This window comes from Martes martes (assembly GCF_963455335.1).
Source record: "Martes martes genome assembly, chromosome: 6".
NCBI classification, from domain to species: Eukaryota; Metazoa; Chordata; class Mammalia; order Carnivora; family Mustelidae; genus Martes; species Martes martes.
Window position 1 is genome coordinate 66939504 of NC_137893.1, and position 17873 is coordinate 66957376.

General features: G+C 44.4%; 1 protein-coding gene across 6 annotated transcripts in view; it reads left to right on the forward strand.

Annotated features, from left to right (window-relative positions):
• The first annotated feature begins 643 nt into the window (after positions 1–643).
• Positions 644–17873, forward strand: part of SLC2A12 (solute carrier family 2 member 12) — a 52601-nt gene continuing 35371 nt past the window's right edge. Inside the window, exon 1 of one of the 6 annotated variants that reach the window (XM_080806310.1) lies at positions 644–939. In XM_080806310.1, the coding sequence (XP_080662436.1) occupies positions 825–939 (115 nt within the window). In that variant the 5' untranslated portion in view covers positions 644–824. Of the gene's footprint in view, positions 940–2611; positions 2797–17873 lie in introns of those variants that run through there. The other 5 variants (XM_080806314.1, XM_080806312.1, XM_080806309.1 and 2 more) reach the window with 5 other exon arrangements.

A 17873-nucleotide genomic window follows, 5' to 3' on the forward strand; every position in this document is an offset into this window, starting at 1 on the left:
AGGCTATCATACACCCTGACAGTAGATTGAGGGTTGGTTCCTCTCTCAAAGACAACGATGCGTAGATAAACTGGATTGCTTTGTGGTAAAAAGCCAAAGAATCTCAACAGTCTGGGTCTGTGCATGCTTGGTCTCTGGCCTGGATTTGTCTGCCAGGCCTTGCAGAGAGAGAGGGAGGAAGAGAGAGAGAGAGGACAGACCTCATTCACCTAAAACAAAATCAGGCTGACACAGGAAAGATGGTTTGTGCTTTGTTTAAAGGCAAGTGTCACGACTTTTGTAATAACAGTCGTGCTGAAAAACTGACACACTTTTCCTCCTGGTATGTCTTTGCATAAATTGTTCCCCTCGCTGCAGGAGTAACCGATACCATCTGTGAGCATTCTGGGCCCGTCACTCTCCTGATTCCCTTTCAAGCTGCATGTTTCTCTTCTCTGCCTCTTTTCAAAGGTGTAGTTACACAAGAGTGTCCCCCGCCACTCCAACCCCCCGCCCCCAGCTCTCGGCCGAACACTGGGTCTGAGCGCCTTCCCCAAGCCTTTTAACCCCTTGCTTCCAGCCCGGCATCCGAAGGCGAAAACAATCCTCGGAGCCCGGCCCTCCCACTGCCTGTGATAGGCTGCCTGAAATAGCAACAGCCCGTGTCACCGAAAAGGGCAAAGCCTTCGGAAATAGAAACAAAGTTGGTTACAAATCACACTGTGCTTTTTTTTTTTTTTTCACCCTTCTTTAGCAGGCCACCATGGGGAAAGTGACCACTGCCGTCAGAGCGGGCAGCCCGGGTGGCTCGGGGCCGCGGGGGCGCCTGTAACTTCTACGCGACCATGGTACCTGTTGAAAACAGCGAGGGCCCCGGGCTGCTGAGCCCCGGGAGGAGAGCGGCCGAGACCGAGGGCAGCGGCGCAGCCAGCGGCAGCCGGCATCCTCCCTGGGCCAGAGGTAAAGCGAGGCACGGGCCGGCGGTACTCGGCTCTCGCTCGTGTGTGTGTGTGTGTGTGTGTGTGTGTACACACGTGAGCGGGCGAGGTGCGTGGAGAGAAAGGGACAGGATCCGGTGGGAGCAGGAACGACAAGGAGCTGTAGTGTGAAGATCCAGGTCCCACTCCTGGCAGGATGGGTCCATCGGTTGTGTTGGCGGAGTGTAGAACTCTAACAATTTGGGAAGACTGACCGGCCAGAGAGTCCCGTGTGTAAACACACACACACGCACACGCAAGCAAGCACACACGCACGCACTTTTTCATTTATTGGCCCAGATGGGCAATCTGTAACAAGTGGACATTGAGAAACCCCATGTTTTAAATCAGTGTTTTCAGGAGGCTTCAGATAAGTATTAGTTACGTAATTAATGAACACAACTTTCTTTTTTACGTTCCCAGCCTCCGTTTGTAGACTTTGTAATGAATTCAAGCCTGAAACCGCTGCTTGATTTGCTCCTGCTCTCTTTCCAACTGGCCTTTCAAACTGAGGTGCCTTTAATACTCTTCCTTTTCTGAGGTGAAATCTGAAAAAGTTTTAATTCATTTCAGTGATCTTGGCTCTGCGGAATGACGTTCTTCACCTCCACATTGACAAATTCCCACAAACATGCTGCAAGGTCTTGGCTATCTTTTCCTACTCTTCCAGTTGGTTCCGGAAGGAATAGAAACCAATCATGATAGGAAAGAGAATCAAACACAAATAATTCTGTCTCTAAGGTTTTCCTCAGCTCTTCTCCCCTTTACCATTCGAGAGGTTCCCAGGCCATAGAAGGGAATTTCATGAATAATCCAGAACACTAAACAATACAAAAGGCACGTACCTTTCACCTTGCAATGGATCTATAAAGTTATGTTTGCATCCTGGGTTTCTCTGATCTTGGATTTGAATCCACGACCTCTCTGTTGGAGGCGTGGGCCAAATCAACAAAAGGGTTCACTAAATAGTCCGTGATAATGTCACAAAGAAGAAAAGAAACTTTGTCCCAAGGGGGCCTCGGCAGCAACAATTAAAAAAATGCACTATTTAATTTTGATACAGATTTGAAAGCACGGTGTACTCTTGATAGGTTAAATTGTGCAAGTGCACAAGTATCCTGAAATAAGGTCACAAGTATGTGTGTTTGGAAAGATTGAATATATTCACAAAATGAATTTAAAGTACAACTGTTTGTGTTCTAAAGAAATGATAAGTGGATAAGTACCGTAAGTTATTTTTAAAATTTAATTCTAAATGAATCTTTGTTATATAGAAAAGGAAGCCGAAATGTTTCCCCAAAATCTTAAATGAATAAAACTGATTTGTGCTATAATTTACATTTAGATGAATACAAATATTTTAGTATCATTCATAAATTTTCCTAAGTTGTCTGAGACACATCTTGGTCCCCAAAGGCAATTATACGTCTACCGAATTCATAGTGCAGGCTCGCTGTGTGGTTTAGGATGATACTTCAGTCTGTTTTATGAAGATGTTGAGGCGTCATACAATAATGCTTGCCAGATACCTCTTTTGACGTCTTTATATTTCAGGCTTTCATAGTTTCATCCAGGAAATTCAGAGTATTTAAATATGCTCAATAATGATCATTCTAATCCTACATTTGATGATTGAAGTTTTTCTATATTCCTAGATGGGAAAATTAAAGCACAAGAAGGAACTAGTCATACAACCCAGGGGAAGATAATTAAGTCATTCGAGAGACCGAAAAACAAATCAAAACAAAAATTCCCAAACTCCATGATTGCACATCCAAATGCTTTTCTACCCGATGAAGGGTGCTTAGCAGATCTTGTTGGGCCATCCCTCCTTCAGCAGGTGAGAATGCTTTGTTCCAATGACTAGAAGCTAATGAACTTAAATTCATTTTCAAGAAGTTATGACACAAAGTGCATATATTTTCAGTAAATTTTTTAGTGTCTACAGACATGTTATAATTGACCTCATAGGAAGGGTTGAGCTCATTCCTGGTGCCGACCCCAACATACATGATATTAGAAAAGTGCAATACCAGAACATCTCACACAAGAGAGCGAAGATGTGCAGTTGGCCTGAGTTCACTCAGTGCTGGTGTACAACTGAGTGTGGTGTTTCTGGCTTGGGAGGCCGGATGCCTGCTCTTCCATCTCAGGAGATGGGTCTCCCAGGCTCTTCTAATTTCATGTTTCAAATGACTCGACTGGCTGAGGGGATGTTTTCCTTAAGGCCCCTCTACCCCAGCAGCAACTGCCCTAATGTTCCGAAACCAAGAACAATATTCATTGTATGAATGCAGGTTCTCAGCATGTTAAATCCAGCTGTCAAATGCACTGGAATTCAGGTCACTAGAACTGCACTCACTGACCCAGCTGAAAGGGCTGGGCTTCATCCCCCTAAGACCCTTCTCAATCCAAGATGTCAACAGCCTGAGACATAAGAAATGCACACAGGCTAATCAGATGAGTGTCAGAAGGCAGTTGTTCTCAGACTTGTTTAAATCTGTGGAACTCCTTTTGATAAAGAAGCTGAATAGGTGATCGATATGTAAGAGAAGTCATCATGGAGCTTCTCTAGAGAAAAGAGGGGAGATAGAGAAAGGAAAAACTTGAGACCCGTGGCTCCCTGCTCCCTTCCCACCCCTTGTATCCCTGAGCAGACTCCTGGGTGGGGCCACATTAGCAAACCACAAGTCCATCACTTCTCTGCTCATGCAGGCCATGCTTAAAGAGGTCAGGGCATTCTTACTATGCTCCTACTGAGTCTTGGGGTCCCATGGTTAACCTAAACCAGGCCTCCTTGAATTCAGTCAGGCCTAGCTTTCTCAGGCTTTGTTGGGCAGCCCCATAGGAAGTCTACTTGTTAAAGAGCTGAGGAGACTTTTAGAAGCAAGCTTATCCCCAGGGAAGAGTAAGTCAGACCAACCGGCTTGACCTCATAACAGAGCCTTGGTTGTGAGAGGAACAGTTCTAACAATGAACCAGTCATTTTGGGAAGACCCAGGGCCTTAGCCATTACCATTCCTCCAGACTTTCCATGTATCAAAGAGTGACAAAACCTCTGACAAAAATTATTGTGTTTTAAAAACACACGTATTTAATAAATTAATAGCTGATAACAGCAAAAAGTTATTATGTGAAGCTTGATATTGCCAAGGGAATGCCGGGATTTATAGACATGTGAATCTATGAGGGGCTGTAGACTCTTTTGTCTGAAAATAAGACCAGATTTAAAGATAACCACCTCTCTTTTCACTTCAGTCAACTTTCTCTATGATTGTGCATTACACATCACTTGGAAATGACATGAAAAGTCTAAATTTGAGGCTTTTTGTGACTGTGAGGCTCCAACAAGGGACTTCTCCAAGATCTAGAAAGAGAGAAGGCTCTAAACAAACATGGTGGCACGTTGTTTCACCACAAACTCTGGGTGGTGTGTCGCTCACACAGCAGGGCTCTTGTTTCCTCTGGAGATCACTTTGACCCAGAGAGGGCAGAGAGGTTGCCACTTGCCACAGACTAGCTCCCAGGGGCCCCTGCGCAGCAGACACGCATTGGTGGGAATCGGCGGGTGGCAAGGCCTGACAGACACTGACAGAGCTTTTATGCAACGTGGCTGACCTGGGGGGACTGAAATTAATCAGTAGGCACCAGTGTGCCCGAGCTGGTTTTACAGCTCATGTCTGTTCCGATAGGTCAGTGCCCCTTTCCCAGCTGTTAGATATTTGTAATATCACCCTTCTTTCTGATAAGATTGCTGTCAGGAGCCAAGGTCTCTGAGATCCCAGGAACAGGTCTAGTGGTAGCCCTTCACTTATGATGTTTGTGAATTTTCAACGGGGTACTTTTTAGTGGGCTGGATCTTCTAATAGCTGGTTAAACAAACAAACAAAAAAACAACCAATCCCAACAAAGAATGACTCCACCCTGGAGCTGCCTAAGGAAACTTCAACTGACATGTGGAAATCAAAGGTGATTTGGCCAATTTAAAAATGTTATTTTTAATTGCAGTAGATATGTGGGATTCTATTTTTCATTCAAAAATAGTTCTTGAATATGGTTTTGTAGGTAACATTTTCTCAATAGGTAGGACCCTAGGTAATACTTAGCCTAAGGGTGTGAAATGTTCTAAGAGCTCCCAGTGGCCCTCCATTAGTGCACAGTTGGCTTATGCCTCTAAGCATTGAAATGGCTCTTTACTCAGATTGGGTGGGAAAGCACCGGTTGTATGTGATTCTTAAAGATGCAGAGTTGGGGCTCCCTAGTTCAGTTTTCTTCTCATGTACAGTCTTCCCCAAGAAGATGAGTTATTGAATAAAATAGGGGATGAAAGCCATATAAAAAGACACCGAGTTTTGGTGGGGAATAAGGGGGAAAGTCAACATAGACTTCTTCCCAAGGAGCTATTTGACCAAACACCAAATAAAGATAATTTCTCATCCATCTTCCTTCAGAAAGTACCCAGTCTCTGTTGAAGGCAAGACTTGAAATCACCCCAGATATTTCCCAGCTGAAACTTTGAGTCAAATATATAATCTTTGTAGTAAATCATGAATTCATAGGGTTCTTTTCAATTTATGTTTGGTTTGGTTTGGCTCATTGGTATCATTTTACCTCCTATGACACAAGCACAGTCATTTATGCATTTGCTAAATGGCTATGCCTTGGTGATATACTAATTTTTCTATACAATTTAGTAGAAGTAATAATAAGACTAAGATAAATGATCACATTATTTTAATTTTAGTAGCTTTCATTCTTTTTTGAACAATTCCTCACTTTGTAGTGTTCTGCCAAAATATGAGGGAGAAAAATTCTTTGTTTGACTTTTAGGAGTATTTTTTTTTCAAAGATTTTATTTATTTATTTGACAGACAGAGATCACAAGTAGGCAGAGAGGCAGGCAGAGAGAGAGAGGAAGAGAAGCAGGTTTCCCGCAGAGCAGAGAGCCCAATGCGGGGCTTGATCCCAGGACCCTGGGATTATGACCTGAGCTGAAGGCAGAGGCTTTAACCCACTGAGCCACCCAGGTGACCCAGGAGTATTTTTTACCTGGAGTAAATCAAGTGTAACTCACCTTTAAGCTGTTATCTGGTGCTTCCCCTGGAAGTAATTGTTTCTCAGGAACACTCATGACTCAGGTCTACCTGGCATAGTGAGGGTCTGGGGGTTATTGGTTACCTCCATATTTTTGCTTCAAAATGTTATGCTCCTGCCTACACCTGCTTCCACACTTTGTGGAAGTCGGAGATGGTAGCAATGTGCAGTGCTAATTTAGAAACCTGCCTGAAATGGTATTTCAGCCTCAGATGTGCAAGACTTTTATGAATGGAGAGAAAAGTTGTGATTAAGATCAATTTGTAAGGTGAGAGAGCATTCCCAAGCTAATGAAATATTTCAAATTCACTGGAAAACAAAATTGTTGAAACCCCAAGGCAGAATTACGGGAAGAATTTTTCACAAGGTAAGCCCAATTATGTAGGTACTACCAAAAACGAAGGAATTCAAGAATTTATGAAAAGGCATAACTGTTATGCTGGAAACAAGGTATCATTTTACTTCCTGCACTATCAGTAAGGGAGACTGTTTCAAAGTTTTACTTCCGTGTTATGGCGATTTTACCCCACGGATTCAGACTAAACAAATCTTTATTGAACGATTATTGTGGGTCTAGGGCTTCTATTACTATTATCCCTTCTTATCTTTGCAACAACCTCAATGAGATAATATTATCCCCAGTTCACAGATAAGTAAACTGAGGCTAAGAGAATAACAGCAAACATTACCATGCCCAACGCAGTTTTCATTCTCGTGGATTCTCATAACAACTTTATGAAGTAGGTTATGTTATTATCTACATCTTGGGAATGAGGACACAGAGGAACAGAAAGGTTAAGGGACATGTCACAAGCTAGCTGGTAACTTGTCAGGCACTCTGACTTCTGACTGTACCTTCACCATTCAGCCCAGGCACCTCCTAGGGGGAAGCAAAGGGATGTTCTCCAGGAAGCATGGGTAACGGGTGCCAGAGTCTCAGTATCCTAAGATCCAGTCCAGGGTTTTGCACACCTGACCGATAATACCATCCAGCACTGATGTCTCTACTTCCTGCTCTGTTCTGTGATCTGATCTGGGATTTGGGGTCTCTGTTACACTCATTTCAGAACTTTATTGCTTTTTTATTTTAGCTACTTCCCTAATTTTCCGTGCAACATGTCTTTGGCTATAAGGTTATGAGTTTCTGGATAAAATATATATTCTGGTACCTATCAGAGTTCTGATTGCATGTACTGTGCGCTTGGGCAACTCATGAGAAGTAGGAACTACGACTTTCCACTGTATTTCCATCAGGGGTCACAAGCACGTAGGACAAGGAACCACTGTCTTGAGCCATCAAATCCAGATATAAGGTAGGAAATCTCTCAGCGCAGTGCTCGAGGTAACCACCATGCCGACCACCGTGCCGATCGCACTGTTTATCCAGATGAACCTCTCACCATCTGTGCCCAACACAGTGCCGGCCCATGGCCCATGCTTCATCGTTACATGGGTAAATGAATTAAGTGTTTGTTCAGCTAAACTAAAGAAGATTTTGCTTCAGCAAGACTAATTGAGCTGGATACTTCAGAGTGAAAAAGGACACAGAAGACCTTATCCATGGTTACAGATTTTTCCAACTCATCAGAAAGATAAGAATCTAAGTAATTACAAGATGATTGCTTAGCCAATGTTGAGTCCACTAAGACTCAGACATGATGCTAGACCCTGGGTCCAGCGGTGAATAAGAGACATCCATGTGATGTAGATGCTTATTACCAACTGGTGGAGAGAGAAAAGAGATCAGGGAGCCCATGATGGGGAAGGTAGCCGGATGGATGATACTCTGCTAGGACCCAGGTGGGGGCTGGGGTGGGCAGCTCCACCAGCTTTTAAGGGATTCTGGGAGATAGGAGAGCGAAGCTGAGTCAAGAAAGCATAACTGAGGTCAATGCATTTGCAGAGAGCGTTAGAAGCAGAGAAAATAGCTTGTGCGCCAGTTCTCAGAAGAGAGAATGGCACATTCAGGGACCTACGGATATTTCTGTATGACGAGAGCACAGAGTTCATCCAGGGGCCAGAGGATGGCAGAGGAATCTGAAGATGTAAGCAGGGACCATATCAGGAAACCTTCGTGCTAAGCACCACGAGAGGAAGGATTCTTCGGAAGAGGCTCTATCAGTTTAGAGAAACCAAACCAGTCTCTGCACGTGATCACAGTGGGGACAGCATTAGGGAGCCCTAGAGAGCCTCACCAGCATGTTGAAATCAGCTTCCTGGGGTCACCGTTCTTTTAATTTTTCAACAGACAGAGCTCCAGACCCTCTAAGGTTAGATCCACATGCCTCCTTGCTCCTCACCCCTCTCTGCCCAACGTCAAACTCACACTGTCTCCCTTAGGAGCCTTGTGGTCCTTCTGATCAGTTTTTGTGCCAACTTCCTACCTCTACTGATTGTTAACTTTCACCTTGTGCAGTGAGTCCTTTTCTCATGTCATTGCCCTGATCCACATGTGGATCATGGCCCCTTTTCCTTCCCGGTCTCAAATCCCATTCACAGGAGCTCTTCGTGGATCACTATAGGACAATTAAATATTTGATGGGCCCATTAAAATTCTCCTGTCAAATCCACTGTAGGAAATTTCTTGTAAACCAACTTATGTAAAACACATATGCCTGTGACCCTGTTGTTTCCTTATGTGGCTTCACAGCCCACCCACCCCCCAAAACCTGACAACATGACCGTTCTTTTTCTTCCATTTCTCCTCTTTCTGGACATTCTTCTCCATTCTTTCTTGAACTCTCTTTCTCTTGCTCTCTCTGTTTCTCTCTGTCTGTCTCTCTCTCTCACACACACATAAGAATTTGTCCTTTATATTATATGAAACCTCTTGACTTTTTTTCTTCTCTCCCTTTCCCATAGTCCACCTGTGTATCATCGACATGTCCCATGCACCTCTCCCTTAACACCTAGGGAACCATCCAGGTATTTACGTTTGGTGAATAAAGTGCCCTTCCTCAGAGTTTTGCATCCATAGGGTTTACAATCTTATTCGTTTCTTCCCATTGTATTTCCCTAATTTAAAAATTTTAAATGCACTAAGGATTATTCGCTGTCATTTTCAAGTACACAGACTCCTTTAACAACTCATTCAACAACTTTAAATACTCACATCATAGTCTTCGAAGTTTTATATTTATTGATTTGAAAATATGGGCTGACGGAAACTTACTGTGAAATCAGGGGACCTTTGCATTTTTTTAAAAATTTTTTTATCATATCTGCATACATCTGAAATCTTAAAGTTCAGGTACGTGTGTTACTATTTTTTTTCCAACATCCACTAATCATTGATAGGATGAGGACCCTTTTTAAATATTTTATTAATCCTCCAACGTCCCTAGCTCACCCCATCTTGCACATTGAGAACCCCACCCAGGAAACCTCAGAGGTCTCTAGGTAAGATTGTCTGCTGGTTTGTTTTCCTCATTCATCCCCCCACCCCAACTGTCTATTAAAAATATCCATAAAAACATGGAAAAGATGGAAAGAAATGCAAAAATCACAAAAGCATGAAAGCCAGATGTATTCATCAGTGAGTTAAGATTTAACCCTAAATAAGATGCAGGCATGGGCTTAATTCATAAGAAGCAGTGAAATTTTAGCTTTGCACAAACTCCCACAGGGCATCCCTAATTGAAAGAATTTTCAGGAACCAGCTAAAGGGAAGTCATCTCCACAGACCCCTGGAGCCGCGCTGGCAGAGGGTCGAAGTTTTGCTCCACAAATCTTTCCAGCCGTCTTGTTACTGTTACTTCTCTTTCTCTCTCAGGAACTACAGTTTCCAAGATGTCAGCAGCTCCGATCAGGTAGGAAAGACAGGGGCTTATTGGACTCAGGGACATGAAATCAGTGTTAAGAAGGGACAAAGCCAGGATGAGCCACTGGAATGGTGCCTTCCAGAAGTTGTAGTTTGGCAGGTACTTGTTTTGACAAGTGAAGGACTACAGGCCCCTTTAACCAAGCAGGAATAATACCTCTTATTCCTAGTCAGGGGCCCAAAAACTGGAAGCAAAAAAAATTCCTTCCTCAATCCAATGGAGTCACACCAGAAAAATAACTTCCAGACATCAGAAATTTGGCCAGCAGCTACAATGTAGTTTTGAATGTTGGTGAGGTCCAGAGTTGACAGCCAAGAGAGAGTTCTTGAGACATCTTTGGTGCAAAAAGGTGGTTTTATTAAAGCACGGAGACAAGACCCGGGGGCAGAAAGAGCTGCATCTGGGTCATGAGGGGTGACCGATAATATACTTGGGAGTTGGGGGATGCAAAGAAAAGGGAGTTTTCAAAGAACTTTTGTATGCTGAAGATGACCTACAAGACACTGGAGGCCTTGCCATTGTCAAGTTAAGCATTAACTTGAAGATAGTTGGGAGTTTCCTTCTGGAAGTTAAGTTGTGGATAAGAATACAGTTTTTTTTGTAAATCACTAAGACACTTTGTAAACTGATAGATGCTCCTGTCTTTTTTGGACCGTGATCTTTAGTAGTTAACCATTTGGGTTTTTTTTTTTTTTTCTTCCTTCCTTTAGTTTTAGGGCAGCCAAGAGTGTCTGAGGAATGTCACACAGATCCCATCTGGGGCCATGGGGTGTCAGCTCGTGCTTTGCCCTCAGCTGGCCTTCTGCTCCCTCACCAACATTGCGCCTCCTGGCCTAGGTAAGAGGGAGCTAGTGGCTAGAATGAGGTGTGTCAGACACTAAAAACCCAACAGCTGCTCTCACTCCCTTCTCATTTTCGGCCTTTCCTAGCTGCGGAACTAAAATATTCCAATGCTTGCGTCTCAGTCTCTCTTGCCAAGATGGACCATGGAACCCACTGGTTCTGGCCAATGAGACATTTGGGTGAGTCGTCAGCTGGGTCTGAAAATGAAGCTGCCAAAGACAGATTAGAGAGAAAAGCATCCAAATGTATTTAAGGTAGATTCTGCATGTCATGGGAACCTCCACTAGGAAATAAAGACTGTTAGAAACGGCTAAGTGTGTGTATGCTCGGTCTGACGAGGAGTGGACAGGCATGGAGTCACACGGCAGGTCAAGCTATATGGGGTTAAGCATACGAAGCTAGGGGAGGCTTGGCAAGGCCTGTTCGTTCAGATCCTTCGTGGCCTCTCTGTGTCTTCAGAGATAAGATTGCTCCCTTCCTCTGGGTGTAGGGAGGGCATCTCTCATGTGAGGGTTTGCTACCTCCTTCCGGGGAGAAGGGCAGGGGAGGGTCAGAGAGACCCTCCTGCTTCTGCTATTTTCTCAAACTCCTTCAGATTAAAATACTCAATAAGCCAAGGTACCACGTTTTAGGGGCAGCATATCCTGAAATCCATCGTCTTCTGCAGTGCTTCTAGACAATTTCCCCCCTGATAAAAGCAAAAAGGCCTTGCCCCACACCTTCTTCCATCATCACCTGCCTTTGACTTTGGCTTTTTATGCTTGGAGCTGCGGCAGCCACCTTGCACATATGGTGGCAAATCGGGGACAAAAGCCAATCCTCTGAGGAGGCAGGAACAGAAGGATGGATAGAGTGTGAATCCTTGGAAACACCAAACTCAACTTGGTCTTCTCGCTAATTAAACAGTAAATGCCATAATGTTTTTAATCCTTGTTTTTTAGGTTTTGGTTTCTCACAGTCAAAAATATCATAACTGATCTGGGGGCTGGGTAAAGAGAAGGCAGCAAATCTGGCCATTGGCAAGTCCATTTTAAAAACAAAGGCAAGGAAGGGATGCATTTTGAGATTTCTTTTTTAAGGGAACATTCGTAAGTTTTGGAAAGCATCTGGTTTCTGTCCTCTGTAATTTTGTAAAAGTGGACTCTGAAAAAAGAGATTAGGACAACGTCTGACAATGAGAATAAATTGAGGTGACGACGGGGCTGAGGTTGGAGGTGCAGACAGACGCGTCTGAAACTGTAACAAGTGTGAGGACACGAAAGCCGCAGGCATAGAATTATCTGGAATCTGTGACATGGAGGATAAATGGGAGATACTCTTCTAGGTGCACATAGAGAGCACAAGAAGACGGAGATAGGAAATGAGATGGGGGCGCCTGGGTGGTTCAATGGGTTAAAGCCTCTGCCTTCGGCTCAGGTCATGATCCCAGGGTCCTGGGATGGAAGCCCACATCGGGCTCTTTGCTCAGCAGGGAGCCTGCTTCCTCCTCTCTCTCTGCCTGCCTCTCTGCCTACTTGTGATCTCTTTCTGTCAAATAAATTAAAAAATCTTAAAAAAAAAAAAGGAAATGAAATGAATATATATAACGGACATCCAGATAATTATCACTAAACAAATAAGGGGAAAACCCAGAACGCTAGAAGTCTTTTCTCAGGAGAAGTACTCAAGTAGTAGCAGCAGAATTTGGAAGAAGCAAGAGCCCAGACTTATCATGGTGAAAGTCCCAGCCTGAAGGAGGGAAAGAGGGGAGGAAGCAAAGGCAAACGAGTGGAAGGAAAGAAAGAAAAGAAGGAAAGTCCTACATGTCATCAGCAGAGGAGGACAGTTGACGGAGCAAGAGCCAGGGACGGGCGAATAAGCCCACGTAAGCAGTGTCCCCTCTGTGCACCTGCCCAGGCCACAGAAGTCGGAGAAGATTGGTTTCAGGAGAGTGTGTCCGTACAAGTCCTACTGAATCAAACCTGAGATTTGAAAAATGAAAAAGAAAGCAAAGTTCCTATCCTTTTGTTTTAGAAAGGTCAGACCCTAGCAGGTGTAGAGGGAGGCCAAATTTTCCACTGGGCTGAGTTTCACTGTATGCTAAAGAGGATTAGGGGGCCCAAGGAGAGGGAGAGGGGTTAGAAGAAGGCTAGAGCCCAGTGTTTGCCACCACAGGGGGGCCCACACGTGGTCTGGGGCTGAGAGGCAGCATCTGGGACCTTTGGCCGCTCGTGGAACCAGCTCAGCTCTCATGGGTCTGCGGGAGCTCTCTGGCCAAGCCAGTGCTCCTCCATGCGACATCCAGTAAGCCTAACGAGCTCTCGTGTCAGGCCCTGTGTGGGTCCCTTGAGGGTGACACTCCTACTCTCAAGGTGCTCCAGATCCAAGGTGACTGGCATACTGAATAAAATGCAGGGTACTGTGAGGCCATGGGAGGAAAGGCAAGGGAGAGGAGAGAGAGCAATGCTAACCAAAGAGAGGCTGTCTGGAAAGGTTTTGTAGAGAAGGGGAGTTTCAGACTGTACCTTCAGAGATGACTCAGATCTCCCTAAGCTCTGAAGTTAGGGGAGAGACATGCCATGAGGGGGAGCAGCTCCAAGAGAAGCACAAGCCCGGGAATGTGCATGGCATTTTCCAGAAACAGCACGTGGTGGGGATAGGCTGAAGAGCTGGTGCCTGGAGACCGCTGTGGGGCCTGCAAAGCTGAGTCCCGGATGGGGCTGCTGCGCGCCGTCTGAACATCTAGAGAACAAGGCCGTGCACAGGGCTGCCATTTCATAAAGCAGAAATATACGAGCGATAATGAAACAATTTATGGTCTCTACCTTGGTGCTGTATTAGCAGGCTCATAATAGTGCTGAAAGCTTTATAGAAATGCTAATGCTGTGCTGCTCAGGCGCGAAGTATTTGTGTAAATACAGAGTTGCTTATGCTCGCTGTTCCAGAATATTATACGCATTCATCTTTTAGTCTACTGGCAGGAACTTGGGAGGAGAGGACCAGGGATCCATATTCTGGAGTGCTGTTATCATTCATTCTTATTCAATCACTCGATGAACAACCATTGAGTATTTATTTACCTTGTGCCAAAGACCAGAGATGAGAATACAGAGATAAATAAAGCTGAGTTCTTGGCTTGAAGGGCTTTCGGTTGAACAGAAGACAAATGAGTGAATAAATGAGCACCTTGAATGACAGGCGCCCTAGAAACACCTTCCTTGGGCAGGAGGAGCACCGAGGGCTTAAGGGTGAGGCTGCAGAATAAGGCAGAGCTGGGCGGCTTTCCTGGGAGATGGCGCTTGAGAGGACTCTTTAAAGGCAAGTTGGGCTGAAAGATACTCAGAAGGAGTGGAGAAAGGGGGAGACCACATCTGCAAGGTCATTTGCGGGCCACTGCAAGTTTTTCTTGAGCAAAACATAAAGTAGGGGGTCTTCTCCATTTCTGAGACCTTGGCACGGGGCCATGTGGTCTAATCCCTCGGCTGCCTGCCAGAACGACCTGCACGCACACGCTCTGCCGGGTGTGGTAGGGCTTGGTGAGGGGGCACGTGTTCACTGTGTGTCCATTATGCGCATAGGCTGCAGTCCGCATACGGGGAAGAAAGGAAAGCAGAGAGCCGGCAGCAACTCAAATATTATGGAAAACTGAGTGTCTTGTGCGCGAGCCAGTTAGAGCGTGGCTTCCTGTGAGTCACCGTGAACAGCAGACAATGCAGCCTTTGTGACCTCGCCAAGGCTGCGGAGGCTCCTGCCCTCTGTGTCTTCCGTGTGGGTCTTGGGCGTTCGTGTGAAGCACCTTGCTTGTGAGTGCCTCTCCTGTGAGCGGTTTTACCTTCTTACCTTGTTATAGAATCATCATAACACCAAAAGGCACCCTGCTGGTTTTCCAGCAAAGCAGCCAGACGCAGGGAGAGGCACGAGCCAAGGGACTGCGGGTGCCACTTGCATGTGGTTTCTGTGATGTCTGAAAAGGCAGAGACGTCTCTGTGGCCCTTTTGGGGAAACTGAATGTGAAGGAAGAGCCCCTATGAAGCAAGGCCACGAACAAAACGGATGGAAATGCTAAATTTCATCAAGAACATAAAGTGCAAAGTGTTTGACTTCATGGCTGGATGTTCTTTGAAAAGACGTTCATTGGAATTCCTTGTCCTGCCCTCTCCTTTAGCTCTGGCTGCTTTTTCTGGGTCCAGCAAGCTGCCTAAACTCTCCCATCAGTGTTTAGGCAAACATAAAGCCCACCTTCCTGCCACATGTTCTTTCATTGTTCGTGGCCAGATCTCTTGGAAAAGCTGTTTCTGCTTTCTGATGTCTATAGGATAATGCCTTGCTTTTATCGTCATCATCCAGTGGGAAGAAAAGCCCACTTTTTATGTCTCTCTTCATTGTCTTTATATGATCAAATAACTCCAGGAAATTGTCCTGTGGTGGAAGTCCCACAGTAGCACAGGGCCACAATCCCAGGAGCATTAGGCACTAACCTTCTACAGGCTGCTGGAATTCAAAATCCCAAATGGGCATCGTGAAACTTGTACAGGAAAATCAGCAGTATTAAGTAGCAGTATCGAGTGGAAGTTGTTTTTTTCGGTATCCCTTAAAGCACATCACAAGGAAGATAAACCTCTCCAGTAAGATGCAGACAGTGAACACCTTTGCCTAATTCTGTGGCACATAACCCATGTTGGTAGGCCCCTTGTGCTGGAGTAAGGCCACAGAATGTCTTAGTGTACATTTTTAGGCTTTTAAAGGCCACCTCCCTAGATAGATGATACATAGATCGACTGATCGATAGATAATGTGTTACATAAAATTATTTTAGAACTTGTAATTTTATAAAAATAATTTTTAGTAATTCATATAGAAATAATTTTATTATCATATTTTTAAAGAATTATACTCTTAGCTGCTGGGTCTCCAGAGGGACCTTGACACACCGGGATGGGTTCCAGAGCCTTTGCACACATCCCAATTTGTCAGTGTCCCGTGAACACTGACAGAAAGAACAAGGCATATGAACCTGAGTCCAGAAAATGGACAAAGAAACAGGGTCTCTCCCCTGTCAGGAGCGTTTCTCCCACACTACAGGAAGCAGGCTTCGTGACGTGCCCCATGCCTCACACCCACTCCTCCTCAATTCACTACCTCAGACTCCGTCTGAAGTAGGATGATAGAGCGTCAAAGGAAGGGACTTTTGTATCTCAATGGGTCTTTCTTCTGGTAGGGAAACCCTATTTTCCACCTAGTAAAGGGGGAAAACTAGGAAGGGGAAGGGCAGAGTGGCAAGGACCATCTTCTGCTATTCAAGCGGCTCCGACATCTGTTCTGCCATGTCCTTGACTCAGTATCCCCATGCTGCCCTGTGTGACTCAAAATCCGCTCCTGGGTTGCCTCCCTCAATCTACCTTTTAAGTGTTTCACTCTCCAGTGTTGCTTATTTCTTTAATCTGAATATCGGTGACCAATTGCCCACACACATAGAAGCTAATCAATATGGCAAACAGAGATAAAATGAACGACAAGTAGAGATATGAAGTAATATGATATTCTTATCCAAATGTGAGAATTTGACCTGATTCTCCTTGTGGTAGAGAAATATGTTGTTCTAGCACAAATTTTGGTGTGTGTGTCTACGTGTGTTTGTGTATAGTGAAATATGAGGATATTAAGATCACAATGGGGAAAATACGTGGAAATTTAGGACATGAATGAATCTGTAAGAGAGTACTTCCGAGTCATTTTACAAGTAAAGATTAAAGCAGCGCATAATAAACGATAGATAATAGAGATATCACCAGAATGTTAAGTTTCTTGGGGGGCAACTACTAACTACATCTGGTTTCTTTCGTTGCTACAGATATGCCTCCCAGTACCTAGGAAAATGGCTGCTGTGTACTGGTACCAAATATTTGTTTTCTGATTAGCTAGATAAACCACTGATTTAATTTTCATTTAATGGTTTGTGTTCCCTATGCTCATGAATTTAATTCTGTATTATTGTGGATTCTTGCATTTTTATTTGTTCCTCCCTCTACATTTATTATAATCTATTAAAATAATAGATTATTTTTTTGAAGTCACCTATGTCCCAGGATCCTGGAAATGTAAGATGCCTTGGATATTTCTTATGGGAGGAAATTCAGACCAACTTTATTTGACCTGCTCCTTTTTCTAACCCCCTACAATGGCAGGGTTAAATGGCCCTTGCTCAGCCTATGATAAAAATGTGCCTGCATACATTTCTAGTCCATTCTATATACATCTCAGTTCTTTTCTTCTCCATCTCCCTTGCTGTTTTCTCCTCTTGTAAATGTTGGCGTTCCCTAGGTCCCAGTCCTAGTCCTGCTTCTCCTGCTCCTCTGTTTATTCCCCCTAAGTGATCTCATTCATTCCCATGATTTTAAATCCCAGATGCATGCTGCTGAATCCCAAATACATATCTCCAGCCTTGACTTTAAAACTCCAAATCTGTGTGTTAGTCTGAATTGACATTTTTAAAAAGATTTTATTTATTTATTTGACAGAGAGATAGAGAACACAAGCAGGGAGAGGGAGAGGGAGAAGCAGGCTCTCCGCTCAGCGGTCTTATAGATAAAACAGCTAAAACATTTCAGTAAATCTAAAACAGAGATCTTCTGATTTCCACTCCTCCTTTTACCCCCAGTTATAACCAGTTCTCTTCTAAGTCTTCCTTTGGTCAGTATATTTCCCTGAACAATATATAGGCCTGTACGCAGGGTATTGAACATTGTAAAATCACCCAGCCAACGGCTCAAACCATGGAGGCGTCTTAGGTTCTGACCCACCTCTTCACCTTCTAACTCCAATTCATGAACAAGTGTAGTCATTTTTATCTCCAAATTCCCTTGAATCTGTCTACTTGTCTCCAGGTCTACTCTGAACATCCAAGTCTAAGCTACCATCATCTCTTGTTAACTCTAAGGCAACATACTACTCTTTGTTATCAGTCTTGCTCCTGGAAGAACGAGTCTGCAGCCAGCAGCGAGAAACTCTGAAGTCAATGCCCCCATACCGCTCCGTGTTTATCGACCCCTTTATACTTGGGAAACCATAAAAAGTTGTCACTGTGACTTGCAGGACCCTGTGTGAAGCATCCCCTCTGTACCTCTCCAAATTTAGTGGATCCTATTTACTTCTCCAAGCTGCTGTGCCCCACATATGACGT